Source organism: Talpa occidentalis, unplaced genomic scaffold (genome assembly GCF_014898055.3).
Source record: "Talpa occidentalis isolate TD23 unplaced genomic scaffold, MPIMG_talOcc4v2.1 talOcc4.7, whole genome shotgun sequence".
In the NCBI taxonomy this organism is placed as follows: domain Eukaryota; kingdom Metazoa; phylum Chordata; class Mammalia; order Eulipotyphla; family Talpidae; genus Talpa; species Talpa occidentalis.
In genome coordinates this window covers 5,120,643-5,147,126 of record NW_023605083.1, presented here as the reverse complement: position 1 = coordinate 5,147,126, position 26,484 = coordinate 5,120,643, and the positions used below count along the sequence as shown (strand labels likewise).

At 60.2% G+C, this 26,484-nt stretch overlaps 2 protein-coding genes across 2 annotated transcripts; both read left to right on the top strand.

Annotated features, from left to right (window-relative positions):
• Nucleotides 1-284: 284 nt before the first annotated feature.
• On the top strand, nt 285-7,460 carry COQ4 (coenzyme Q4). The gene is made up of 7 exons (XM_037491456.2): nt 285-354; nt 430-561; nt 1,516-1,612; nt 2,100-2,202; nt 6,113-6,242; nt 6,754-6,847; nt 7,184-7,460. The coding sequence occupies exons 1-7, from the start codon at nt 285-287 to the stop codon at nt 7,359-7,361; spliced, it is 804 nt and encodes a 267-aa protein (XP_037347353.1). The 3' UTR covers nt 7,362-7,460.
• Nucleotides 7,461-11,446: 3,986 nt separating this feature from the next.
• On the top strand, nt 11,447-25,027 carry SLC27A4 (solute carrier family 27 member 4). The gene is made up of 13 exons (XM_037493187.2): nt 11,447-11,708; nt 12,982-13,148; nt 14,589-14,983; nt 16,071-16,229; nt 17,839-17,908; nt 17,989-18,080; nt 18,771-18,880; nt 19,142-19,351; nt 19,489-19,615; nt 20,316-20,453; nt 20,573-20,737; nt 21,119-21,265; nt 22,832-25,027. Exons 2-13 carry the CDS (start codon nt 12,988-12,990, stop codon nt 22,987-22,989), a joined length of 1,932 nt encoding a protein of 643 aa, XP_037349084.1. The 5' UTR covers nt 11,447-11,708; nt 12,982-12,987; the 3' UTR covers nt 22,990-25,027.
• Nucleotides 25,028-26,484: the final 1,457 nt, after the last annotated feature.

Below are 26,484 nucleotides of genomic sequence, written 5' to 3'. Positions count from 1 at the left end.
GGCGCCGAGCCCCAAAGTAAGCGGCGCTTGTACGTCCTTTTGGAGCCCGTTTCTGGGCAATGGGAGAATGTTATATCGATGGAGCCGATGAGGCACAGGTCGCCTTCTCACACTGAGCGAAAGCGCCCTTGCCTGCCCGGCCACGACTTCCCCCCTCCAAAGCGCCCGCTCCGCGGAGTACAGCGCGAGCCCTTTTGGTGCCTCCGGCGCTCCGTCGCCAGCGCAGTCGGGACGTCACCCTCGCGGCGCCTGCGCCCCAGCTGACTCGCCGAGCGCCGGCTGCCATGGCGACGCTGCTGCGCCGGGCCCTGCGCCCCTTCCGCCCCCTCCGGGGCCGCCCGGGGCCGGCTGCAGGCGAGTGGCCGCGGCTTGGGGGGAGGGCTGGGGGCGCCGGGCGCCTTTGACCCCCGCCTTCTTCTTGCCCCGCAGACGCGCCGCTCCGCGCCGCCAGCCGAGGCGCCGGCCTGCTCTACCCCGAGCACATCCCCACCTCCCCGCTGCAGAAGGCGCTGCTGGCCGCCGGCTCCGCGGGAATGGCGCTCTGCGACCCGTATCGCCACGGTAAAGCCACCGGCGCCCGGCCGCCGCGTTGGGGCAGCCAGGGCTCCGGGCACGCCCTGGCCTCGAAGACTGGGCCGCTCCCGACCTCTGTCAAAGCCCGTTTCCCGTGGGTGTCTGCAGAGTAGGCCAGGTCTGGGCGCCCCGGCTGGCGGCACTTCTGCGGCACCCGCTGTGCTCATGGAAATGCCAGCCGCGGGTTCCATTCTAAACTCACTCAATCCCAATTCGCCGGCCTGGGGGGGGGGAGGAAGGACCGTGGATCTGAGCTCCTGCCTTTTTAAACTACTTTCCGGCAGATTCTGTCATCCGGCCACATTGAGAACCTCTGTACTAAACAGATGATTCGTAAGCACCCATCAAATGATAACATCCCACTGGAAATTAAACTTTGAAGTCAGAGACCATGTCCCACTGTGTCCGCGGCACATGGGATTTTGCCTGATACCTTATATATGTTCCATAGATGCTTGCTGAGGTATGAATGGAACATCCTGGTATTCTCTAGCTTTGCTCCTATTAAAAATGGTCATATAAAGCGCTCACTAAGCACTCCTTTTGGCTGCTCACTGCTCTGTTTTGTATGTGTGATGTTGAGTTTGCACATTAACCCCATAGAACACTGAAGAAGTTGGAAAGGCGAAGAAGTTGGTGCAAGGTCACCTAGATAATGATTGCACCTGGGCTCAACCCAACACTGATGCCAAAGCCTGTACTTGTTGATAGAGATGTGATATTCTGATTTACAAACCCCTTAGCACACTGCTAGCCAGAGCCACCTTATCCAGAGAGATCAGCAGTAATAATAACTATGATTATATTGAGCCCTGGGAGGTCTGATTTGCTATGTGTGTGGAGTGAATCCTCATAGTGAAGGTGGACATTATCCCTGTTTTGTCGGGTAGGAAACTTATGAGGGATCATATCCTCCACCTGTCCCCATTTCTTTCCTTTCAGACATGGTTGCAGTTCTAGGGGAGACCACTGGACTCCGTGCCCTGAAGCTCCTCAGAGACCAGATGAGGAGGGATCCAGAGGGTGCCCAGATCCTGCAGTAGGTGCCAGCCCTGCCTGGAGCTTGGGGGCATTCTCTAGGATCCTGCTCTCTCTAGAGTCATATTGTATCAGACTCTTTCCCTTAGGGAGCTCATCCTGATACTTTGGCACAGGGGACTGGGCACTGCCCAGCTCCACTGGTGCCATCCACATAGACAGCATGACAACCCCTGGGTAGTGCTATGCAGTGGCCTCCACAGAGCTTTGTGCCTTCACCGAGCTCCTATAACATGTACTAGCTGTACCTCCCACCCCCATGGCAGTGCCCTCTGACTACCCTGACCACATGCCCTGCTAGCAGGAGCCATGTCCTCAGTTCATGCTCATCTGCTCAGTTCCTGCCGCCGGCCTGCTAGTAACAGGCGTCCCATTAGGGCTTGCGGCTTCCTTGCTACTCCTTCACCTCTCGCAGCCTTGCTCTAGCTAGACCTTCTGCCTGCTTCTTCTGCCCCCTCCCAATACCTGAGTGCCCCTTCTGCCTACAGGGAACGCCCCCGGATCTCACTGTCCACCCTCGACCTAGGCCAGCTCCAGAGCCTGCCTCAGGGCTCCCTGGGCCGCGAGTATCTCCGTTTCCTGCATGAGAATGTGAGTTTCCAGCTTTTGCACATCTGCGGTCACCAGGAAGGGCAGAGAGGAGTCTGGACTGCCACCAGGGACAGGAGTGCTTGTCAGCCTCTGTGCCAAGGCTTTGTCATTTTCCTTGGGTCAGGCAGATGGGCTGTGAACATCGTTTTTATCAACTATATTGGCCAGCATTTATTAACCCCTTACTGCAGGCCAGATGCCTCCAACCATGCTATCAAGTCTGTTCTATTATTATCCCCTTTTCATGGAGGAGAAGGCTTACTCCGTGCAGTTAAGCAACTTGCTGCTTTCACACAGCCAGTGTTCATGGAGGCAAACCCAGATCACGTTCTTAACTGCTGGTGCACTCTGTCCCCCTATTCCGGGGACAGTGTTTCTCTCTCTTGGCTATGGCAAAACTGGCACTCTCCAGCCCAAGGCAGGAAGGATAGTGGCTGGGGTGGGGAACCCCAGCTCCTCAGGGACTCCTTTTGTTGAGCGCCTGCCCTGTGCTGTGCTGGCTGTTGTTCCAGGTGCTGGGGAACTAAACCACTAACCAGATAGCCCCTGCCCTCACAGCGCTCATTCTCTAGTCAGGGAGGCAGACATTAAAGCTGTAAAATAAGAAAATTCACATGAGGATTCAGGCAGAATACTAGCAGTAATTAAAACGTGCCAGAATGATTGGTACGCAGGGAATAAAACCAGCAAAGAGCCTGCCCGTGTGGCGCATCCATCAAGCAGATGGTGAGGCCGGCCAGCGTGATCAGGACAAGGGCGGGGTGGGAGCTTGGCCGCTTCTCCCAGGGTGGTCAGGAGAGGCCCCACTGAGGAGACCTGGGAGAAGAGAGGAGCCTGCCCTGAGGAGAGCAAGGAGGAATATTCCCGCCAGTGCCAGGCTGTGCTTAAGGACAACACGCCTAGAGGTGTGCGCTGGGGGTGGGGGCAGCCAATGGGCTGGAAGGTCAGCCGGGCCAGAGCCTGCAGCCGCGGAAAAGGGTCTGTATTTTGTCATAGAAGCACTAGGAAATCCAGGAGGGTTCCGAGCAGGACAGTAATGTGATCTAATTTATTAAAGGATTTGGGGTACAGCTGGACCCCTTCACACTCCCCGCACATACACACCCATGACAAGCGGTGGCCCAGCCCAGCTGCAGGAGCCACCAGGCTGGAGGAGGCGAAGGATGCGTGGAAGTTGCTTTAGAACAGGGTTTTTCAACCCTGACCCTGATGACATTTTGGGCCAGATAATGCTCGATTGTGGGAGCTGTTCTGTGCCCTGAAGGATGTTGAGCAGCTTCCCTGGCCCCTACCTACCCAGCCTGGCCAGTAGGTTGAGTAACACTCAGCCACTAAGCTGTGGCCGCCACAGATGTCCCCAGACTTTGCAAATGCTCCCTGGTGGACAGTTGAGAATACTGTTCTAGAAGCTACTGTCCCGGAGACGCTCTGCCCCCCATGCTGCGCTGACGCCTGCCCCTGCCCCCTTTCACACCCTCCCCCTCAGACTTCATGAGGACCAACTTGTTTCATCACGTTGGGGTGATCTGCCCCAAGTGCCACCCAGGGAGGGACAGGCTTCTCAAGTTGCCCTGAACCCTTCATCCTGTGGCTGTGGAGGGGAAGGGACCACCAGCACCTCCCTGGCACCTTGCCCAGTCAGCCCTTTTTGTGGTGACAGCCCTAAGTTGATGCCACTTCTGGAGCCCGGAACCCAGCAGCCCACAGGATGTGAAAGACACGTTTGTCCCAGCAGAGATTCATATTGAGGTTCAAAGTGAGGGCACCTGCCCCAAGGCTGGCACGGCAGGGAGAGTCACCCTGTGGCATCAAGATTACGGCAGGGCTAGAGTTTAGAGCGGCCTGCCTCTCTTCCCAGCTTTATGGCCCTGGGTAAATCATTGGACCCCTCTGCACCCGGATTCCTTATATATGGGGGAAGGGGACCTAAGATTTATCTTTCACAGCGTTTCTGGGGTTTGGTAATAATGGACGTTAGGCCACTGGCTTGGGAATGCAGCCGACTTTGTTTCAAACGCTGACTCAGCCATCTGATCAGCAGTGGCTCTGGGACAAGCTGCTTCCGCTCTCTGAGCCTTGATTTTCTTATCTATATCAGAGGCTCCTGGCAGGATCCCCCCAGATGGTCTGAGGGTGAGGGACGAGAACACAGGCAAGGGATGTCCTGGGGTGCTGGCACCAGGAGGGACTCAGTTAACTCGCTGCCAACCCTCCGATCACCTTCAGCTTTGTGCAGCAGCTCTTGTTTGATTTGAAGGGCACCTTGCAGAGTTGGGCTCCTGTACCTAACTGACCGGGCCATTTTGACCTTGCTTGGGATTTAGAAGTATAGGTGACAAAATGGTGGCCGAACAGGCTGCTTAGGCGTAGCAGACCCACACAGGTGGGACGCTACTGATGAAAGCCGGCCTGGGGCCCAGTGAGGCTGCAGACCTGAGCCCAGCCCCTGACAGTGAGGACACCCCGTGCCTCTACCTCTCGCAGCCTGTGGCTGTACTTTGGGAACAGGAAGACCAGGCTGTACCCACTCCTGGGTGCAACGGAGGACTCAGAGAGGCAGTGGGTGGGACTGGCCTTAGACCCCTGCGTTTAGGGGTCACTCACCAGACCCTGGAGACACAACAGTGAGCAAAACAGCCAGCCCAGCCCCTGTGCCGCTGACAGGCCCCCGGGACACACACAGGCCACATAAATCATTTAGCTCCTCCGCCCGCCACGTCAGTGAAAGCAACAAGAAACAGGTGGAGTTCACTCCATGGCCTGTTTTGTTTACCCGAACACATCTTAGCACATGACCATCTCGAGATGCAGATATCTTTACGTTTTGTCTGTTTCACATTTTGTCTTCGTACTAAGCCTCCAGCAGCCAGGATGTGTTTTTCACACGCAGCACCGCTCCCCTTGTCACCTTGCAAGGCTCCCCTTGTCACCCCAAGAGGCCCGTGGCAGCTGTAGGGGTCTGCGCAGGCTTAGGAGACAATCCCCCACACTAGACATCCCAGGCAGCCATGTCGAGTGCCCCCAAAAGGCAGGGAGGCTGCAGAGGCTGGAACGCGTGCCCGGTCCATCCTCAGGGACAGCCCACACTGAGCGGCGTTAAACCAGGTCGTGCGGGGTGAATCGGTAGGAATTGTCAGGTGAAGCTGAGGGTGGTGAGAGAGCACCCTGGGCTGGGAGCACCGCACCCCAAGGCCCAGGGTCCTTGGGGGCTGCTTTGTTTCTTTTTCCTAATTGCAGTTTAAAAAACTAACAAAATCTGGGCCTCCCAGGTGGCGCAGCGGTTGAGCGCTGGGTTGCAAAGCTGCCCGCGGCCTCTGCGGCGCCGGTTCGATCCCCGGCTGCTCCCCGGCCACCGGAGGAGGGTCCCACATGGCGCGCAGACCTCTCCTGCCGCCCGCTGCTCCCCTCAGCAGTGTACTTCGGTCCTTCTGCCTGTTCTGCTCCCTGCTCTGGCTCTGGTGAATTCTCTCACCCTCCCGGCTTCTGACTGTACCCAGTGCATGTATAAACCAAACAAACAAACAAACAAATAGATAAATAAATAAGACATGCCTCTAGAAAATTAAAAAAAAAAAAAAAAAAAAAACTAACAAAATCTGCCATTTCTCACTGTGCGGCTGGGCTGGTAAGGACCTTGCATGGCTGTCAATCTCCAGAGGTTTTCTGGTGAAGCGGAAACTCTGTCCCCATTAACCAACCTCTGCTCCCCCCATACACACACTCCGTGTTTCTTCAGCCTGAACCTCAACAGGCCACATACTCTATGCCTGCGTGGGAGGGGGCGCCCTCCACATTGCTGCCCACGGGCAGGGTGTGAGCTTGGTGGCAGTGGTGGACAGTCCAGGGGAGGTTGGCCAGCGGGGCCCAGGGACTATTGGGAAGGGGTCTAGGGGAGCTTCACGGTTGTCAGAGGGTCTCCCCAGATACCCGGGCACCCACCCGCTTCGTGGATGACGAAGAGCTGGCGTACGTGATCCAGCGGTACCGGGAGGTGCACGACCTGTTGCACACGCTGCTGGGGATGCCCACCAACATGCTGGGTGAGAGCCCAGGCCGGGTGGGGCGGGGCGTGGGGCGGGTGTAGGGGGTGGCCAGGGACCCTGCCCAGGGCTGGCTCGGTACTGCCTCTTCTGAACATCTCACATCAGTGCCGGGCACGTCCTCTCCTCCGGCCCCACAGCCTCTTCACGCTCCGACACAGACATGGCAACTGCTCGGGACCGGGGTCCCTGCCATGTGCTCCCCTGCTTGGGAAGCGCTCAGCAGCCCCTGAGGCCTGTGGGAAACAGTCCACACGCTGCTGCCTGGCCTGTGGAGTCCTCTGCTTTCTGACCCGAGGCTCCCTCGCTGGCCCTTCTCCCCTCAGGCTGTTCCTTGGGCCCTTCCCTCCACCTCCAGCCAAGTGTCCCAGGCCCAGCATGGCCAGACTGGGCAAAGCTGGCCCTGGGGAGAGACCAGAGAGGAGCGGACGCCTGCAGTGCCATGCTGGGAGCACTGCTGGCCTCTCCTGACCTCTGCTCACCTCCCACCCACTCCTCATCCTGCCCGCAGGGGAGATCGTGGTGAAGTGGTTTGAGGCTGTCCAGACGGGCCTGCCCATGTGCATCCTGGGTGCGCTCTTTGGACCGATCCGTCTCAGTGCCCAGTAAGTCCTCAAGGGGCCAGGGGCCAGGGGCTGGGGGCCAGGCAGGGGTTCTCCAGGAAGCGGGGGAGAGAGGATGGAGAGAGCTAAAATTGGCCTGGCCGGGTCTCCGGGGAGCAAGTGCAGCCTGGATGTTTCTAGCATTGTTTCAGGAGTAGGAAGCCTGGCACTTCCTCATGCGCTGGGCTGTTCACGACTTGTGGCTTCGGGTTCCTCATTTGAGTGGGGGGATAACGACGTGAGCATGTGAGGACTGCCCTGGGAGGCGCACACCCACCGGGGCTCATGGCGTGCCCGCCCCCGAAGCCTCCTGTCTTCACTTCCCTGTGCTGCCCGCAGGAGCCTGCAAGTGCTGGTCTCGGAGTTGATCCCATGGGCAGTTCAGAGCGGGCACCGAGCCCCGAGTGTCCTCAACCTGTACTATGAGCGGCGCTGGGAGCAGCCCCTGAGGGCTCTGCGGGAGGAGCTGGGCATCACCGACCCCCCATGCGTGACCAGAGCCTCTCCGCGCCCCTGAGCCGCTGAGCCAGGAGGGCCTGACCCAGCCCCACACACCCTGCTTCCCCGGGACAGAGGCTGCTGTGCCGCTGCCGAGTTCTTTCTCTTTGAACGCCGGCCCTTGGACATCTGTCATCTGAGTTGGTCACAGCCGCGGCCGAGTGGCTCGGAGGACTGGTCCAGGAGGAGCAAGCGGCGCGAGGGGCTCGCCGCCGAGCCGGGAACTACCCCAGGGGACCCACACGTGAGAGGAACCAGAGGTCTGGGCTCGGGCGGGATGTCCCGGTTCAAGGACCCCCGTTCCAGGCCCCTCTGCCAGCCAGGGTTTTCTGGGTGCCAGACTGGGGGTCCTGGCAGTGAGGGCTCCACCCAGATTCCAAAGGCCTAAGTGGCAGGAGGCTGAGGGAGGGGGCATCTCTGCCTTCTGAATAAAGGCTCTTACCAGCCCTGTGTCCACTTCTCCTGCCTTTGCCTGCTTCTGCCCGCAACTGGACTTGGCCTTTCCAGCACCCAGAGCAGAAGTTCCTCCAGCCTGAGCTGCAGGCTTGTCCTGCCCCCTCTGGTCAAGGATTCAAGCTGCCTGTTCTCCACCGTTCCCTGTCCAGTCCCTCCCTTTTCTGAGCTGGTGTCACCAGAAAAGGTGTCACCAGAAAAGCGGCACCCGTGTGGGCTGTTAAGGGGTTTTCCTGAGGCGCCGCTAGGGGCACTTTGCTCAGGGCCCTGGGCGGGATGTTTGAGTGGGTGGAGGAGACACCTCCATTTTGGGGCCACAACCAGCTGTGTTTTGGCATGGCCACAGGCCTCTTCCTTGGGTCAGAGTCAAGAAGTGGGACAGTTGGGGTGAGAAGCATCATTGAAGAGCAGTGGCCCCGTCTTGGGACTTAGAGCCAGAACACTCTCAGGATGGCAGGGCCTGTCACACCATTTCCTTTACCATGGTCTGAAGTGCCTTGAAGTGCATCTGCTCCAGGAGGGCAGGGGCTGTCCCTCCCTGTCATGCCCGTTAGCAGTATCAGCCATGGGGCATTGCTCTCCGGCATAAGGAGCAAGTTCCTACCCCGTGCTGAGTGCCTGAGCAGCAAAATCTTGTTCCTTCCCCCTAAAAACCTCACTTCACGGCAACGTGACGTGGTCTCAGGTTCGGGGAGAGCCCTAGGGTGACACAGCTGGTGTGGAGTGGAGCCTGTCCCAGACACACAGGCCCCAGGCCTCTGCCAATAGCCAAGGGCAAGCTCCCTTTCCCCTGCCTGATAGAAGCCAAGAGGAGCTGACCCCAGAGCAGTGTTTGGGGGTACAGACTTTGATGGCAAACCAAGCCCTGCCACTGACCAGCCCTGCACCCTCACAGTGGTCATGCCACCCTCGGAGCCTCTTTTCTCTGTAAAATGGGGAGAACACAGACCTATGTACCAAACAGAGCCAAGTGCACGCACCGTGCCTTAGCCCACAGCAGTCACTTAGGAAATGGAAGCTGCACTTGCCAGGAAGGCCTTTCAAGGCCTCTGACGTCCCCAAGTACACGGTCCAGAGGAGGTGTTTGTTTTGCACACACGCAGAGTGGGAAGATCTGACAGCTTAGGGGTCCTGATGCCAAGGGCTGCCAAACTCACATGGGGTAAGCCTCAACCATGTGCCAGGCACCACATTGCATAGCCCTCACCCTCACCCCCGCCCCTGGAGGTTCAGTCCCAAGTGAGTCCAAATGAAATGGCAAGTGCTGACAAGTCTGGAGGTTTAAGCACTAAGGTTAGTTCCCCAGAAGGGGGTCATGTCAGTGAAAAGGGGCCCACTGTGAGGTCCTCCTAAGCTCAGCTGTTCGCACAAATGACGGGACGAGCACCTGCCCTTCTTAAGAACCCCCAATGGCTCTTGACCGCCCCAAGATAACTCCTCAGCCTGTCATGCCAATCTCTCTTCGCCACACCCCATGCGCACCCCCCACCCCTGGGCCCTGTGTCCTAATGCACAAGCCCACTAGACTTTGATCGTTTGGCACATTTCTGAGCGTTTGCTGGCTACGAGGCTTCTGCAGTGACAGAGACCACTGCATCCCCATCTGCTTGGGGTAGAACAGCACGGCAGCTGTTGCCTCCCTGTGCCAGCCCTGTGCACCCTCTCCCTGAACAGCGATGGCTGAATTCCCATTGTACAGATGAGGCTCTCCAGGGAAAGAGGCGATTTGCCCAGTGTCTTACAGCGGTGGCTGGGGACGTGACCCAGATGTGTCTGACCAGAAGCAAAGAAGACAGATCACAGTAAAAGGTACTGAGTGTTGACAGAAATACAATGAGAACTTGATGAGGAAACGCCTGGAGAGTGAATCTCCACCCACCCTCTATGTGTCCAGCCAGACTATAAGCAACCGGAAGGCAGGCTCTTGTTCCCTGCGTGTCCCCTCGTATCTACCCCTTCAGCCTGGCGTCCAGTGGGGCACAGTGTTGGCTTCACCAGTGTGAGGTACTGGGTGGAGGAGAGCTGGGGCGCTGGTCACCACTGCCCCCCTAAACACTCACTTTGCATATGGTCTCAGCATTCAATGTGGAAATAATCATATTTACACCCATGGATCCTGGTGTGGGTAAGCTCAGAGTCTCCAATTTACTTTTTCTGTCATTCATTCAACAATTTTTTTTTAGATTTTATTTATTTTTGTGTAGAACTGGGGTGTAGACCAGAGGTGCAGGTTGGGGGTGAGAGGATTCACCAGAGACAGGGTGGGGAGCAGAACAGACCTATCTACTGAAATCCACTGCTGAGGGGAGCAGTGGGGAGACAGGAGAGGTCTGCTACACCATGTGGGTAGCTCTCTGGCTGGGGATGGAACTCAAGCTGTTGGTGATGACAGTGCCTAGGGTACCCGGGAGAACCCTTAGTCAACAGACACTTAAGGAGTTTCTGTTGTGAGCTCAGTGGATACAATCAGAGCTCATTGTGTCCAGATTTTGATCCCATAGGTGGAGTCAATGAACTTGTGAGCTACAATAATAAATACAGCACAGGGAACTTCAAATGCTTCCTATGACTTTCCACACCAACCCTTTGACTTTAGTCTGCCCCCATTGTTTTACATATAAGAAGAAATGGAGACTTTGAACTTATAACTGAGAGAGAGTGACCCAAGTCTGTTGGATGCCAAGAACCACAACCATAACCATGGTACCACACTGCCTCTGGACTGCCATGCTCACAGGGAAGATGGTGTTTTCATTTATCCAGGTCCCCCAAAAGGATGCATCCTATAATCTGGAAGAAATAGAGCTAATCCTTGTCAGGTCAAAAAATAACTTTTAATCTCTAAGAACAGACCTGGCAAGCTGTCCCTTCCCCACTTAGCAGTGTCTACTAAACTCAGGGGTCTATTATTTAAGGACCAGTAATGACTGTGGGTGCCCACAGTTCACAGACGACTGGGCATCAGGGAACCAAGTAATCAGAGGCTTAGAGCCCCGCAGGGCTGGGAAACAGGCAGGTGGCCTGACAAATAAGGCCCTAGGCTTAGCGTTAACTGATCTGCTGCGGAGGCAAGTTCAGGTGCAGAGCAGTTTCCTACCTAAACGCCAAGTTCCCAAGTTCGTTGCTCTCTCAGCAGCAGAGGTAGAGACGCCAGCGTCAGGTCTGCAAGTGACTGCGGGTTCAGGGCACTGGAGGGGGAGTCCCTAAATCCCCAGGGAAAATGAGGGAGGGCTGCCCAAACTCAACGCCGGTGGGACTCGAACCCACACCTTTTGAAGGTCCACAGCAGGATCTGCGGGAAGGCCACCGCGCCCCAGGGCCGGGCGCCTGAGTCTCCCCCCCAGGCTCACATCTCTGCTTTGAAACCGCCCTTTTAGCGCTCCTTTAGGCGTGGCGCTGGGCTGGGGCCGAAATCCGCCCCGAGCTGGGCGCGGACTCCGGGCTCTCCACGGCTGGTGGGGCCGCGCCCCGCGGCTGCGGACAGCCCGGCCCCGCCCCGCCCGGGCGCAGCGGAGACTGCGGGCTCCTGCGGGCCGCGCGGACTACAACTCCCGGCGTGCCTTGCGGCGCCGGGGCCGGGGTGCGCGCGGCGCTCGGGGCCGGGCTGCGGCGGGCGGCGGCGGCTCGCGGGGTGCGCGGCGCCGCGGGCTCTGCGGCGCGCCGGCCCGGGGAGGCGCGGGAGGCGGAGCTCCCGTCCGGCGCAGCCGGTTTAGGCGGCGGGAGGCGGGCGGGGGAGGAGCGCCGCGGGCGGGGCCGGGCGGGCGGCGGGGCCATGCAGGGCGCGGAGCCGGCGAGCGCCGCGGAGACCCGGCTCTGAGCGCCCGAGGGCGGCCGATGCCCCCCGCGCTCCCCGCGCCGCAGCCGCAGCCGGGCCGCATCGGGACTGGGCGCCGCGCTGCGGGGCCGACGCCGGGTAAGCGCAGGCCAGGCCGGGGTCCCGGGCGTGGGGAGGAACCCGGCGTGGCGGGAGGTGGCGGGGCCGGCCCGGGACGGGGGCGCGCCCGCCGGCTCCGGCTCCTTGCGGGGCGCGCGGCCACCTCGGCTCCTCAGGGGCCGGCGCGGTCCGAAGCGACCCGGGACGGGGCCCGCAGGGACTGGGCATCCCTTCCCCTCCGCGCCCCATCCCCCAGCTTGCGCCTGGGCTCCTGCCTTCTGCCCTGGAGAACTCTGGGAGCCCCCGGTCTCAGCACCTTGGAGACCCAGGCATCGAGGCCGGGGGCACCGGTTCTTCCCCTCCCGGCTTCTGCTTTGCGGTGGAGGAGGGCAGTGTGGGCCCTAAGGGCTCCCCGGGGCCGGAGCATGTCCTCATCGTGACTTGGAGACTCGCAGGCCGCCTCCTAGTCGTGACCTTCAGCCCCCGCCCAGGAATTGGACAACAGAAGGAAAACAGACCCATCTGCTGTCCCCTGGAGCAAGCCAGGAAAGCGCCAGGAATTAGAGCCCAGGAGACTTACTCTCAGCCCAGCCATCCCTTCTCCTACCCTTGAACACGAGTCCTGGGGGACTCGTCTGAGTGACTTGGCGGGTGTTTTCGTGGGGGTGCCTTTCGAGGCCCTCTTCCTCTGCCTCAAATCCTTTCCCCCCTGGGCGGTCACCTCTGGGCACCTGGACTGGGGAACCCGTTCGCTCCGTCGCCCTCTGTGGGCCGAGAGAGGCATGACGCCCGAGCCTGTGGGCAGGGACCTTGCAGGGTCCCTTTCCTGGGAAGATGCCCCTGGCGCGCTGTGGCTTGGCCTGGTCATCCTCAGGCTCTCCCTGGGCCTCTGTGTGGGGAGCCCAATCAGTGGCGCTTAAATCAGTATCCCCCACCCCCAAGCCATTTGGTTAGGAACCTCGGATGTCAGGAGAGTGGAATGTCCTGTTTTGGCCAGAAGGGCCTCTGGAGACAAGCCTTACTACACCCATTGTGTCAAGGGGGAGCTGAAGGCCAAAGTCCCTCAGAGAGTCCTAGGCAGAGATGGGACTAGGGGCTACACCCCAGCCTTGCCTCTCACCCTTGGAACGCTCCTCAAGTCCTGCACCTCTAGCCTTCCCCTCCAGTTGGAAGGGGACCCCGTCCTCAGCCACCCACTCGGTACGGCCGAGTCGCACTACTGGTTGGTGCTTTGGGATCACTGTGGCCTGGCCTCTGGGTCAGGAGGTGGATGACCCGGACATTTGGGTCCACTGACCGCCCTTGCCCACAGGCCACAATGCTGCTCGGGGCCTCTCTAGTGGGGGTGCTGCTGTTCTCCAAGCTGGTGCTGAAGTTGCCCTGGACCCAAGTGGGATTCTCTGTGCTGCTCCTCTACCTGGGGTCCGGCGGCTGGCGCTTTGTCCGAGTCTTCATCAAGACCATCAGGCGCGATGTCTTGTGAGTACCCGGTCCAGCCCTTCCTAGGATCTTCCACACTGTGCTGGGCTCCTAACTCCCCAGAACTCCCCACGCCTCTACCAGCACAGGATATCCGGGACCCAAAGGAGCAGCCTCTGCTCCACGTCCCCCTGTCCCCTGGCAATAGTACCCAGTACCTGCACCTCCAAGGTCAAAGTCTCCTTAGTTTGGGGCAGACTTGGGGGCTGGGACATACACGGAATAGCAGGGGTTGAAGAGACATCTGCAAGGGGTCCCAGGGACACGCTGTGCTGGGAATGTTGTCTTTGGGTGTTGGCATGAATTCTAGAGCAGGGCCCCAAGTCATCACATGCTCCCCAAAGAAAAGTCGGGGATATCCTGTATCAGAAGCACCTGCCGCCACCTGCTCCACTCCAGGTGCCAGGCTGGCTCTAGGGCCACAAAGGAACAAGGCAGGCCCAGACCTGGGCCCTGCTCAAATTGGCCAGGGAGGGAAGAGGACACAGTGAAGCCCTAAACAGACAAACGTGGACAGAGACCCTGGCGGCCCAGCAGTGGCCCAGCAGAGCAACCCCCGCCCAGAAGAGGCAGCTCTGCATTTGTCAACCTGAGTTGATTGCAAAAGGAGGTATCAAGTGACCCGCACAGGAAGGGTGGGAGGTGCAGTGAGCTGTGGGAGCCCGGAGCAAGGAGGGGTGGCTTCAGGCCAGGGCCTCAGGGAGGGCCAGGAGTTGCACTGGAGAGGCATCTACAGTAGATGGGAGCAGAGGAGTCCAGCCAGAGGGTATCAGCAAGTCCATCAGCCTGGCATCAGCAAAGGCAGCGAGGCGGGGAGCTGGAAAGTTCAGAGGCAGAGGGGTGGGGTGGGGCAGGACGGGGAATACCAGGCCATTCCACGGACACTTATTGACCATCTCTGTGCCTGGCCCCGAGCGACCCAAGGGACATGGTGGTGAACAGGACAGAGCCGCGCCCTTATTGGACTCACAGATGGAAGACTGGACAAATCGCAGACTCATCGTTTATTTACTGTGACGACGGGGGTGGGGAGCTATGGGAGGCCCCAAAAGGTTTCAGACTTTGACTTGGGGCCTCGGTGTCCTGGAAGGCTCGACAGCAGCTGGCTTGGAACAGGACTTAGAGGGGAGTAGAAATAGAACTCTGGAATCAAAGAGGACTGGGGTTCCAGACTCCATTGGGCCACAGACCATCTGAAACCTGAGGCAGGGCTGGCACTGGCCCAGCCTGGCCTTCCTCCTCCACACAGGGAGGAAGTGATTCCCCCCACCCATGCTGCCTTGGGGCATCGGGCGTGCTGGTGCACGTGATAGTGACAGTGCTGGAAAGGGGCAGTGGTACAAGTGATCGAGCCCCCCTGTGCACAGCAGCCCCCAGGCTGGCTGGCTGGACCCCCCCCTCCCGGCCCCAGCAGTCACGGCTCCCCACTTGCTCCCGCAGCGGCGGCATGGTGCTCCTGCGAGTCAAGGCAAAGGTTCGCAAGTACCTGCAGGAGCGGAGGACCGTGCCCATCTTATTTGCCGCTACGGTACGGCGCCACCCCGAGAAGACGGCGCTGATCTTCGAGGGCACGGACACCCACTGGACCTTTCGCCAGCTGGATGACTACTCGAGCAGCGTGGCCAACTTCCTGCAGGCCCAGGGCCTGGCCTCGGGCGACGTGGCAGCCCTCTTCATGGAGAACCGCAATGAGTTTGTGGGCCTGTGGCTGGGCATGGCCAAGCTGGGTGTGGAGGCCGCACTCATCAACACCAACCTCCGGCGGGATGCCTTGCGCCACTGTCTGACCACCTCCCGGGCCCGTGCCCTCATCTTTGGCAGCGAGATGGCCCCAGGTGAGCCCCCAAAGGGTGGGGGTCTGGCAGGGAGTCCCATGGGATCTTGCACAAGCCACAGCTCCTTTCTGGCTGTGGGGAGGGGGGCTGTATGGCTCAGTGGTGAGGCCTGGGCTCAGCCAGCGGTTAGCTGAAGATGCTGAGTAAGAGACTGGAAGTGCCTACGCCTCAGTTTCCTCACTGTAGTCCCGACCTCGCACCGCCTTCAAGCTGCTTCACTTGAAGCACTAACAGTGATGCTGGGTGAGGCCTCAGATATTCCCAGACTAGTGAGGCCTCTTCACGTCCTCTACAAAGTGGGAACGAGACTCCATTCCCTGCCCTCCTGCCGCGCTTGCATTTTGTTTGCTGCCACCTTGGGCGGAGACCAAGTGCTGAATGGGGGAGCTTTATAAGAGCTGCCCTGATCCCCACAAAGCTGGTAAGGTCACCAGCTTTAAAGATGAGGAGACTGAGATTCAGAGCGGGGTGAGGAACTCAGCCAAGGTCGCCCAGCTGGGAAGTGGCGGAACTGAGATTTGATCTTGGACTTGGCCACGGTGTCCTGTTCTTTCTCCCCTTACTGCTGCGGTTGTGGGTAATGGACAGGGAAGGTTCCGAAGATGCTGGAAGGGGAGGAGGAAGGATGCAGCAGGGAGAGGGAGGGGTTGGGACGAATCTGGAGGAAGCCAGAGGAAGCAGGCAAGGTGGGCCAGGAGTGGCTTTGCCCAGACTAGTGAGTAGCTGGACATCTGCAGTACATGGGGAACCTGAGAGAAAGGTCCGCTCTCTAAAGAGGCTGGGGGGGTCACTGCCCTCTGACCCCCATTCCTGCCTTCTGACTGGTCCCACACAGAGCAGTGCGCAGTGGGCAAGCGTGTGTGGGACAGAGGTGTTGTTGAGGCCCAGCCCTAGCACATTCTAGCGCAAGTGTCTCCTGTTCTCAGAGCCTCGACTTCCTCTCCTGTAAAATGGGGTGTGGTGTTATCTCCCTCCTAGGGTTATTGTTTAGAATCCCGCGGTGTCATGAGCTGGCAGTGATGGGAGCCTGGGCAGAGGTCCTGGGGTTTCCTGGCCTGCCTGCCGATCTGCCCTGTCTCCCCTGCAGCTGTCTCTGAGATCCATGCCAGCCTGGACCCCTCCCTCAGCCTCTTCTGCTCCGGCCCCTGGGAGCCCAGTGCCGTCCCCACCAGCACGGAGCACCTGGACCCCCTGCTGGAAGATGCTCCCAAGCACCTGCCCAGTCGCCCTGACAAGGGCTTCACAGGTGGGCCCCGCCCCCACAGAGGGCTTCCGGCAAGGCCCAGGACTGAGCACTGGCCTGGGTTCTGCACATGTGCTGTGTGACCCGGACTGAGTCACACCGCCTTCCTTCTTCCTCTGGCACATGGGGGGTGGTCACCCGGGGGTCACTATGAAACTTAATTGAGCTGAAATGCGTGAAAGCGCCAGGCACAGAGCCCGCACACAGGCGCTCACATTCTAGCCGGATTCACCACCGAGCCCTGGCTGGTGCCTGTGTGCAGGCTGGTGTGGGCCCAGGCACTACTCGGCCCAACTTTGACTGAGATTGGGGGTGCACAACCTGAGCGTCCATCCGGCACTAGCCCTGTGCAGCCTTTTGAGCTGCAAACTTCTCCTTTGACTGCCTGCCCCCCATGGCCTCCGCCCCCCCTCTTCCCTTGTGCTTAGGCCTGCCTTCTGGAGCCCCTGCAGGCCAAGTCCAGATCCTGGATTCCCTGCCTTGGGGATCCCTGAATCCCTGAGCTGCCCTCAGAGCCTCATTTCCCACAGCCATACATTTAGGGATAGAGACAGAACCGGTTTTATGGGGTGGTCTGGACCCTTGAAGACCAAGCAGGCCAAGTCATGAAACGGGTGTGACAGGAAGTTACCCAGCTGCTCTCTGTCATTATCACCGTGTGGCCTCTGTCATAGCAGATCTTATCTACTGGCTTTCATCAGCTACTGGAGAGCAGGGATGCTGGCGGGTTTGGTCCAGCGCCCTTGTGGTGCCCAGCCCTGAGGCCTCTTGAGCCCATAAGACGGTTGATGCGGCCATGGCCTCAGGTCCAGACCACCACGTATGGGCAAACACGTGATAAAGCCAGTCACAGGACAATTCTCATTTCCCAGTGCATGTAAGTCATATTCACACCATGCCATGGTCTGTGGTGTGCAAGGGCTTTGTGTCTCGACACTCTGATACCTTAATTCAAACATACTTTATTGCTGAAAAATGAAAAACAAAGGCAGCACAGGCTGCTGGGAAGATGACTCCAGCAGGCCTGTGGGACGCGGGGTTGCCACGTACCTTGAGTCTGGAAAGGCCGTACCTGCACCAGGTGAGGCCTGCCTGCGTAGAACAGGCTGAGCCTTGTACAGAGACTACCCCCTGCTCAGGACTGCAGGGGGACTAGAGAAGTGGTCAGTGGTGCGGAACCCTTTGGCACCCTGCTTCCTGCAGCAGCCCTTCCCCTTGCCCGCAGGCCCAGGGCCCCACCTCCTCTGGGGACGCCCTCCCAGCAGCTGGGGTCACATGTCACCGCTGGATTTTCCGCCTCCTCTTGGCACTCTATGCTCAGTATTAGAATCGCTCTGTCTTCCCCTGACCCCCTCCGCTGTGACCTCCGCCAGGTCAGGGCCTGTGCCCATCTTAGTCCCTGATGACTCTCTGAACCTGGCCAGAGCGGGGGCCCAGGAAGTGTTCATTGAGGGAACAGATGTAGGTGTTAGAGGAGAGAGCAGTGTCTGGGGTCATCCGAGCGGGCTTGCAGGAGGAGGTGTGATGTCGTAGGGGTTGCAGGATGCGCACACACAGCGGTCCCCAGCCTGTGCCACCTCTTCGTAGCAGCTCATGTTTCTGTTTCCTTCAGATAAGCTCTTCTACATCTACACGTCGGGCACCACGGGACTGCCCAAAGCCGCCATCGTGGTGCACAGCAGGTAAGGGGCTGGTGCCGCGGGAGTGGGAGCGGAGGCCCAGCAGCCTCTCCTCCGCCACTAAGCCCTGAGCCTTCCCCCAGGTATTACCGCATGGCTGCCCTGGTGTACTATGGATTCCGCATGCGGCCTGATGATATCGTGTACGACTGTCTCCCACTCTACCACTCTGCAGGTGATCCTGGGCCCGCCCCCCAGCCCTGCACACTCAGGTCCCTGGGGGGGAGGAGGCCCTACCCCACTTGGCAGGCAGCTTGTTGCAGTAGGAACACATGAGCCCTGGGGTCACGTCTGGGCAGAAGTTCAGACATGGCCATTGCCTCCACTGCTGGGTGAGGGCAGCCACGCCAGCCCCCCTGCCTATGGCTGTGTCTCTTTGTCTGGTCTGTTAAGTTCCTTTCCGCTGAGGTGCCCCGGCCTGCCGCTTGGTCTGAGGGGTAAAGGTAAAACAGATGGAATAAATATAGTTCTTGGACTCCTGGTGCTTAGAGCCAGGCGTGTGTGTGGCAGAGGGATGATGGGCGCCCACCTGACTGATAGAGACGGGGTGTGGGGTGCATGGGGGAGGGGTAGGCTACAGGAGTTTGCGCCAGGAAAGAGTCCCGAGATGGGCTTCCTGGAGGAGGTGCCTCCAAGGCAGGCAGGTGCGGCAGCCCGGTGGGCTAGCCCAGCGTCCCCCGCTGGATGGCAGCATCGCGGAGCAGGAATGGGGCCAATGCCCTCTGGAGCGTACGGCAGTGATGGGGAGCCAGGAAGGTGCTTGACAAGGAAAAGGATATGGCGAGTTAGTGTGGGAAGGGAAGGCCTTTGGGCTGGGGGAGGTCCCCCGTGTTGCTGACCTCCAGGGCCCATCCTCCACCTGCAGGAAACATCGTGGGTATCGGACAGTGCCTCCTGCACGGCATGACCGTGGTGATCCGGAAGAAGTTCTCAGCCTCCCGGTTCTGGGACGATTGTATCAAGTACAACTGCACAGTAAGTAAGAAAGGGGTTGAGCCGTCCCTGTCCCGTGTCCCCCCCACCACCCCCACTCAGGGACGTGTGTCCTCCAGCTGGCGAGTTGTGCATTTGGGCAGCATTCTCATGGTTCGGATGGGGAAACTGAGGCCCAGATGGGGGAGGGACCCTCAGCTGGCCCCTGGGGGAACAGGACTAGGTGGGGTAGGGGCCCGAGGGGTGGCAGGTGGGGCAGTGAGAGCAGCCTTAGGGCCCCACTCACGACAGCCCCACCCCTAGATCGTGCAGTACATCGGGGAACTATGCCGCTACCTCCTGAACCAGCAGCCGCGGGAGGCGGAAAGGCAGCACCACGTGCGCATGGCGCTGGGCAACGGGCTCCGGCAGTCCATCTGGACCGACTTCGCGGGCCGCTTCCAGATCCCCCAGGTGGCCGAGTTCTACGGGGCCACCGAGTGCAACTGCAGCCTGGGCAACTTCGACAGCCAGGTGCTCCGGGCCGGGCGTGCTCGGGCCTTGGGAGGTGCCATGGCAGAGCCGGCGGAGCTCCAGCGTGGGATGGGGGGGAGCTGTTCAGTGTGGGGCTCCTGGCAGGAGAGCCCAGGTCCAAGTCTTGGTCCTTCTAGGTAGGGGCCTGTGGCTTCAACAGCCGCATCCTGTCTTTTGTGTACCCCATCCGACTGGTACGTGTCAACGAGGACACCATGGAGCTGATCCGGGGGCCCGACGGCGTCTGCATCCCCTGCCAACCAGGTCTGCCGCGGGTGGAATTGGGGCTTAGAGGTGGAAGGGTTGGCTCAGGAGGGAGATGGCTGGGGAGCCCTGTTCTGACTAGTGGCCATCAGGTAGCTCTTCCGATAGAGAATCGTTTGTTTCTTCATTTATCCATCCCTGCGTTCCCCCACGCAGCCCCCCATCCACTCGGCCCTCCCTCCATCTGTTTACCCACCGTCCCATCCGGCCATTCCTTCGTGCGTTCATCTGTCCACCCCTTCCTTGTGTTGAGGGTGCTGGCTCTAGGCTGCCGGGGACGACCGCGGCCCAGCCCCTCAGCACTCTCCCTCCCTGCCTGAGTCCCTCCTCTGCAAATGGGCTGGTGGCTGCACTGCCTCATGGGGTTCCCCCAAGGAGCACATGGTAAAGAGGGAAGCTCTGGGGCAGAGCAGGGGCCGGCTGCTGCTTTGGTTTGGCCGCCCCGCCAGGCTTGGCCCTTTTGGTTCATCTTTCCATGGCTCAGACTAGACCCCGGTGCCTGGAGTCAGACCTGCCCTCGGGGCGCCAGGTGCCTGGAGTCAGACCTCTCCTTGGGGTGCGAGGGGGGTGGGGGGGAGAAGCGCTGTAAACAGTCAGGTCAAGGTGCAGGTCAAGGTACAGGCAGCGTTTAGGGCTGAGGGACACAGTGAGGGACACAGGTCTCCCAGGGCACACCCAACAGGCCGCCCTCTGCCCCCAGGCGAGCCGGGCCAGCTGGTGGGCCGGATCATCCAACAGGACCCCCTGCGGCGCTTTGACGGCTACCTCAACCAGGGCGCCAACAGCAAGAAGATCGCCAGAGATGTCTTCAAGAAGGGGGACCAGGCCTACCTCACTGGTGGGTGGGCACCCCCCAGGCCTTGGGAGCCCTTCAGGGTGGTGGGATGGAGGGACTTCCCTACCCGGAGAGAAGACCTCCCGGAACCCCCACCAGCCCACCGCGCCTCTCCTCCCTAGGCGATGTGCTGGTGATGGACGAGCTGGGCTACCTGTACTTCCGGGACCGCACGGGGGACACTTTCCGCTGGAAAGGCGAGAACGTGTCCACCACCGAGGTCGAAGGCACACTCAGCCGCCTGCTGGACATGGCCGATGTGGCAGTGTATGGCGTCGAGGTGCCAGGTACAGGGGAGGGGGAGGTGCCAGGTATCTGGGGGCGGAGGGGGGGTGCCAGGTATCTGGGAGAGGAAGGGGAGGTACCAGGTATCTGGGGGTGGAGGGGGAGGTACCAGGTTTCTGGGGGTAGAGGGGAGGTACCAGGTATCTGGGGGCGGAGGGGGAGGTACCAGGTATCTGGGGGCGGAGGGGGAGGTACCAGGTATCTGGGGGTGGAGGGGGAGGTACCAGGTATCTGGGGGTGGAGGGGGAGGTACCAGGTTTCTGGGGGTGGAGGGGGAGGTACCAGGTTTCTGGGGGTGGAAGGGGAGGTACCAGGCACCTGGGGGAAGAGGACTGGTCCACCTAGGTAGTGCAGGCCCCTCACCTCCATCCTGCTATCCTCAGGAACCGAGGGCCGGGCTGGAATGGCTGCCGTGGCCAACCCCACTGGTCAGTGTGACCTGGAGCACTTCGCAAAGCTTCTGGAGAAGGAGCTGCCTCTCTACGCCCGCCCTATCTTCCTGCGCTTCCTGCCTGAGCTGCATAAAACAGGTCCACCCGCCCCTGTCCATCCAGCTGGCCCTCCTGCTGCTTTCTGAACAGGGCTGTCACTTGACTTCACCCACAGCCTTGCTGGCTAGTTGGTAAACTGGCCTCCCTGTGCAGTGAGCAGCCCAGGCCCTAGAGAGAAGGCCTGTCTGCTCATTAGAGAGACAAAGTGTTCACTGTGTACCTCCTGTGTCCCAGGCACTGTGCTAGGCTTGCCTTCCTGGAACTTCCACAGCAGTAGGTGAGACAGCTATAGGACAAGAAGTTGCAAAGAAGTAGCACGGGACACTCATCAGCTGGAGAAAAAGTGAATGAAGCGTTGGGGATGACAGGGAGGCTCCCTGAGGAGGGGACATTTAAGCTGAGATCTGAACAAGAAGGAAGCCCTGATGGAGGCGGGAGGCATTCTGGGCTATGGAAACAGCCAGTGCAAAGTCCCTGAGGCAGGAAGGGGTCAGGAGCTACAGAGGTAGGAGGAGGCCTCCCGAGCCGCAGCAGGTGAGAGGGGCAGCCTTTGTCTTGAGGGACAGGGAGGCCAGCAGGGGCCTGTCCTGGGCAGTAGGGAGCTACAGAGTGTCTGAGCTCAGGTCCGTGTTCCGCAAAGCAGTCTGGCTGCTGTGTGGAGTGGGAGAGGGTGCAGGCCCCTGACGAAGGGACAGGTAGGGAGATGAGTAAGGGGCTGTAACCATCATCCCAGGGAGAAGTGAGTAGTGGGTCTGCTGTCCTGTGCAGGGCAGTGCCATCCTGTCTGAGGGTGTGCTGGTGTCTCTTGGGGGTTCCTTGGTGAGCAGGAAGCACTGAGGCCCAGACCCATCCTGCCCCTCCTCTCCTTAGTCCTGGCAGCCCCTGTCTGGCCCCTGGGAGCCCTTGACGTGGGGAATCTGGCAGGGACACTGGGACTAGGCTCGTGACTGAGACTGCAAGTCCCCTGAGGATTGTGACTTCCTGCCCAGGAGGGGCAGGGAAGCTGTCAGACCTCAGGTTCCCAGGAAGCTTTGCTGCAGGACAGACGCCCCCAGACTTAGGGCTGAAGACAAACAAGTATTTGATGCACTCACAGGGTGTGGGTCAGCCCTTTAGGTCCAGCTCAGCTGAGTGACTCTTCTGTGGGCCCAACTAGGGTCAAAGTGCCATATCACTCAGTGACTCCCCCGGGGCTGGGGGCCCCGGCAGCCTTGGTGCCCAGCACTTGGTTCCACAGCGCTGCCCAGAAGAACCTTCCGCCGTGGAGATGTGTATCTCACGGACCAACGCAGCAGCTGTGGCCCACCATACCTCTGAGTTTGCAGCTCCGCTGCATTCTCTTTGTCGAAGCTAGTTATAAGACCAGCCCAGCCCTGGGGCTTGAGAAGGGTCCCAGGACCACCCGCAGAGGCAGGCTCACCGGGTGACGGAGGGGCAGCGCAGGGAGCGGGCAGAGGGTCTTACCCGCTCCCCTGAGAAAGGCCCTGCCCCACCCCCACAGGGCCCCTGCTTCACCCTCCCCAGCCCTCCTCACCACGGGGCCGTTCCTGGGTGCTCAGACCCTGTGCTCACCGACGCCTCTCCCGCTGCTCCTTGCACCCACAGGGACCTACAAGCTACAGAAGACAGAACTGCGGAAGGAGGGCTTTGACCCTGCGGTCGTGAGAGACCCGTTGTTCTATCTGGACGCCCGGAAGGGCCGCTACGTCCCCCTGGAATGCGAGGCCTATGCCCGGATCCAGGCTGGCGAAGAGAAGCTGTGATTTGCCCGTCTCTCTGAGGGCCGGCGGATGCTGGATCCAGAGCCCCAGCTCCCACCCCAGACGGCTCCTGGGCGGTGCCAGACCAAAGCAAGCAGGGCCCAGCACCTTGAGGTGCCAACCCCTCCTCCCCAAAACTGCCAAGTGACTCACTGCCGCCTCTCCCTGCGCCCCCCCACCTCCAAGGCTTTCTGTGAAAGCCTCAAACCCAGGTTATGTCTCCAAGGCCCCTGCACCCCAGGCTGAGACTGACTGGGCCATTCAGGATGATGTCTTGGGTCAGGGCAGGGGGAGGTAGAGGGTTGCCAGGCTCTCCCCAGAGAGTGAGGCGCTTATAAATGGGGCCCGGGCGGAAGCCCTCAGACTCAGGAAGCCAGCAGAGTGAGCAGGGGACCCTTGATCAGGTGGCCAAAGAGGAACCTGACCCAGGAGCTGCTCACGCACCGCTCAGCCCTGGCCGCGCCTCCAGAGGGGAGGAGGAGGCCCTGATCTTCAGCAGAGGGCCCCGACAGACACCCCCACCGCATCCTCTCCCTGGGTAGCTGCCTGGCTGTCTGGTCTGTCCATGTCACCTCCGTCAGTCCTGGCCTGGCTATGAGGGAAGGAGGGGTGGGGGCACTCAGGGGTCAATAAACTCTGCCTTGACTCCCTAGCCTGTGTGCTTGCCACGTGGGCTCCCCCAGCCTGCTCGGGTCCCACCTCCTGCCCGTCCACTTACTCATCCCTTCGTTCACTGGACTTGGGGATCGGCCGGCAGGTAAGAGGCCGCAGCCCAGCCTGCAGTGTGGGATCTAGCTGGGGCAGTCCCCTGGGCTCTGCGGGGTGCGGAAAGTCTGCCTACTGTGTCCCTGAAGGGCCGTGGCCTTGGGCCGGTGGCTCGCTCTCCTCCGCAGAGTGGGAGTCAGTGAAGGGGCTTCGAGAGCCAGGGAGCTGTTGGGAGGAAAGGGCTGGTCAGAGCCCTTGAGAGAGAAAACCCTAAGCCCCATCTGCAGCCCCCTGCTCCTGCCGGTCCCTCGGCGTCCGGGGCATGTGACGGCCAGGGCTGTTGTCGGCAGTGCCAGTGGAGAGCCAGCTGTTCTGGGCCCGGAGCTGGTGGCACACGAAAGGGACGCGGCCCAGCCCTGGGCAGTGGACTCTGCTTTGTCTTCACTGCTAAGCCCCACACAGCCTTGCCACAGCGAGTAGTGGGGGCTGGAATGTGAACCCAGCTCCATGCCCTGCCCACGCTGCTCTACCCGCCCGGAGCGGAGGCAGCAGGGAAGTCGGCTTCCATTCCACACATGCTTGTGGAGCCAGCTGTGGCCACGCCCTAGGCCAGCAGCTGACAGTTTGGGTGGAGGTGGCCAGGATTGGAAATCTGGGGAGCCTCTTGGGAGAGCGATTTTGAAAGAGGAGTCCGGAGCCTCTTTGGGGAGGGGGTGGGGGTGGGTGGCAGAGCTGGTGTTGGGCTCTTCAGACCTTGCGGGGAGTGGAGCGCGAGGCATATCTGTAGTGCCTGCGCGCGGCCAGCAGAGGGCGTGTGGAGCTTGGCAAATCCCATCTTGGCCCTGGGAAGTGGGAAGGAGGCGTGTGAGATCCCGCCTCACCCCCAAGGGAAAGCCCAGCCCAGAGGACCCCCCTCCCTGAGCCTTTGACAGCCTTCCTTAACCGACCTAGGAGCTGGAGTTGGCTGGCCACGTGGCTTTGTGTCAAACTCTCCGTTCTGAGTGCCGGCCAATGGGAAGCAGCCCCCCTGGAGCCCCACTCCGTCCTCCAGGTCAATCACTCACCACCAGGCGGTGTGGAATAGTGGCCCGGAGCTCCTGGTCAGGGGCCAAGCAAGCCTGTGCTCAAGTCCACTTGTCGAGCTAAGCCTCAGCGTCCTCTCCTGTCAATAGGTCTTGGAATCCCTAGCCTGGGGCTGTTTTGAATCAGGTGGTACAGACCTCTCAGCTCAGCAGGAGGTGTGGATTCTCTTCAGCGCATGAGACAGATACTCAGGGGCTAAGATCCCAGACTGGCCTGAGTTCACTTCTTGCATTGGCACCCCTCCCCCTCCCCCCCCCCCAGGAAGGGCAAGACTGGGGTCATCCCAGCCAGCTTGCGGCGTCTCCCTGCATGCAGTAGGTGCTCGTGAAGTTAATAGCTGCTGTTTTGTGGGTGTTACTGATGTGTGTCGTGCTTCGGGGCTTGCAAAGCACTGTGGGAGTTTCCCTTATTGAGTCAGGCAGCCCACCTTTGGGGCTGAGAACAGGGATGGGAAGGTAGGGATGTATTTACTGGTCTCGAAGGTCTTTCAAGGACCAGTTCTCCAAAAACAGGAGGGGGGAGGTGTTCTATACCGGAGCAGCCATAATCGAAATCGAGGACTGCAGGTGTCAGGCTCACCTTAGAGCACAGATGGCAGGGGCCAGAGTTGCAGGATGTGAGAAGTGGCCCTGTTAGGGGGAAAAGGATGTCCCAAAGCTAATTCCATATAGGCTTTGTGGACTCCACCCCCACCCCAGGTCAAAGCCAAAGACACTGGGAACTCCAGGAACCCGTTTAATATCGAGGTTGCTCTATAACAGCCCCTCAGCAGACACTGGGCTTGCCCACCTCCAGGCTTTGTGCTCTGCCCTAAAATCCTTGAGCTGGGCCAAACCTGTTTCACTGGAGTTGCTGAGGGTGCCTTACACGAACCCCCCAACCCCCGACATGCCAGGTGCCGAGCAGAGCACTTTCTGGGCATCGTTTCATTCAGTCTGTAACCTAAGCAGCTATTGTGTTTATCCCTATTCCACAGATGAGTAACTGAGGCTCGGAGAGGCAGGTCCCAAAGCCCGCAGAGTCTGAATGGCACTCGGGTAGAAGTCCTCGGCCGGAGCCTCAGGGCTCCCATCTGCCACCTGTGCCTGGGAGGCTGGAAGGGGCCAGCCCCCGGCATCCCCGGAGGTCCCACCGCCCAGGACAGGCAAGAGGCCGCCCAGGCCAGTGCTTGGCGTATCACTTTCAGTTCCTGGGAAGAAGGTTAAATACCTCTGAGGGGCCCATTGAGGCGGTGGCGGCCAAGTGACTTTCAAAGGGGCCTGAATGCCCGGCCAGCCCCTCCCTCCGTGGAGAGGCCCTGCTTCCTCCAGGCCTAATGATATTCTGGGCTCAGCCCTCATCTTTGGCGGCAGTTTAACCCGAGCCAGGGCGGATTTCTTTCTCACTGATCTCAGCTTGACACCCAATTAGCACAAGAATGGGAGGAGGAAGCCTGCGAGAGGCGCCTCCCAGCCTCCCGGGGTGCACGAGGGGAGCAGGCGGGAAGACAAAGGGCAGCAGGCAGGGGGGCGCCCGCGCCCTCGCCTCCCCCCCCATCGACCCCGCCATTGTCCCTCTAGGAGCTTCAGAGGGGACAGAGGCCGACTCTGGGGATGGCCATCCCGACAGAGGGGACAGGGTGGGGCCCAAGCCCCTCTTCTGCGTGGATCCCAGGGGCAGGGGAGGGCATCTGGGTGAGCCTGACCCCAGGGGAGGCAATGGAGGTCAGTG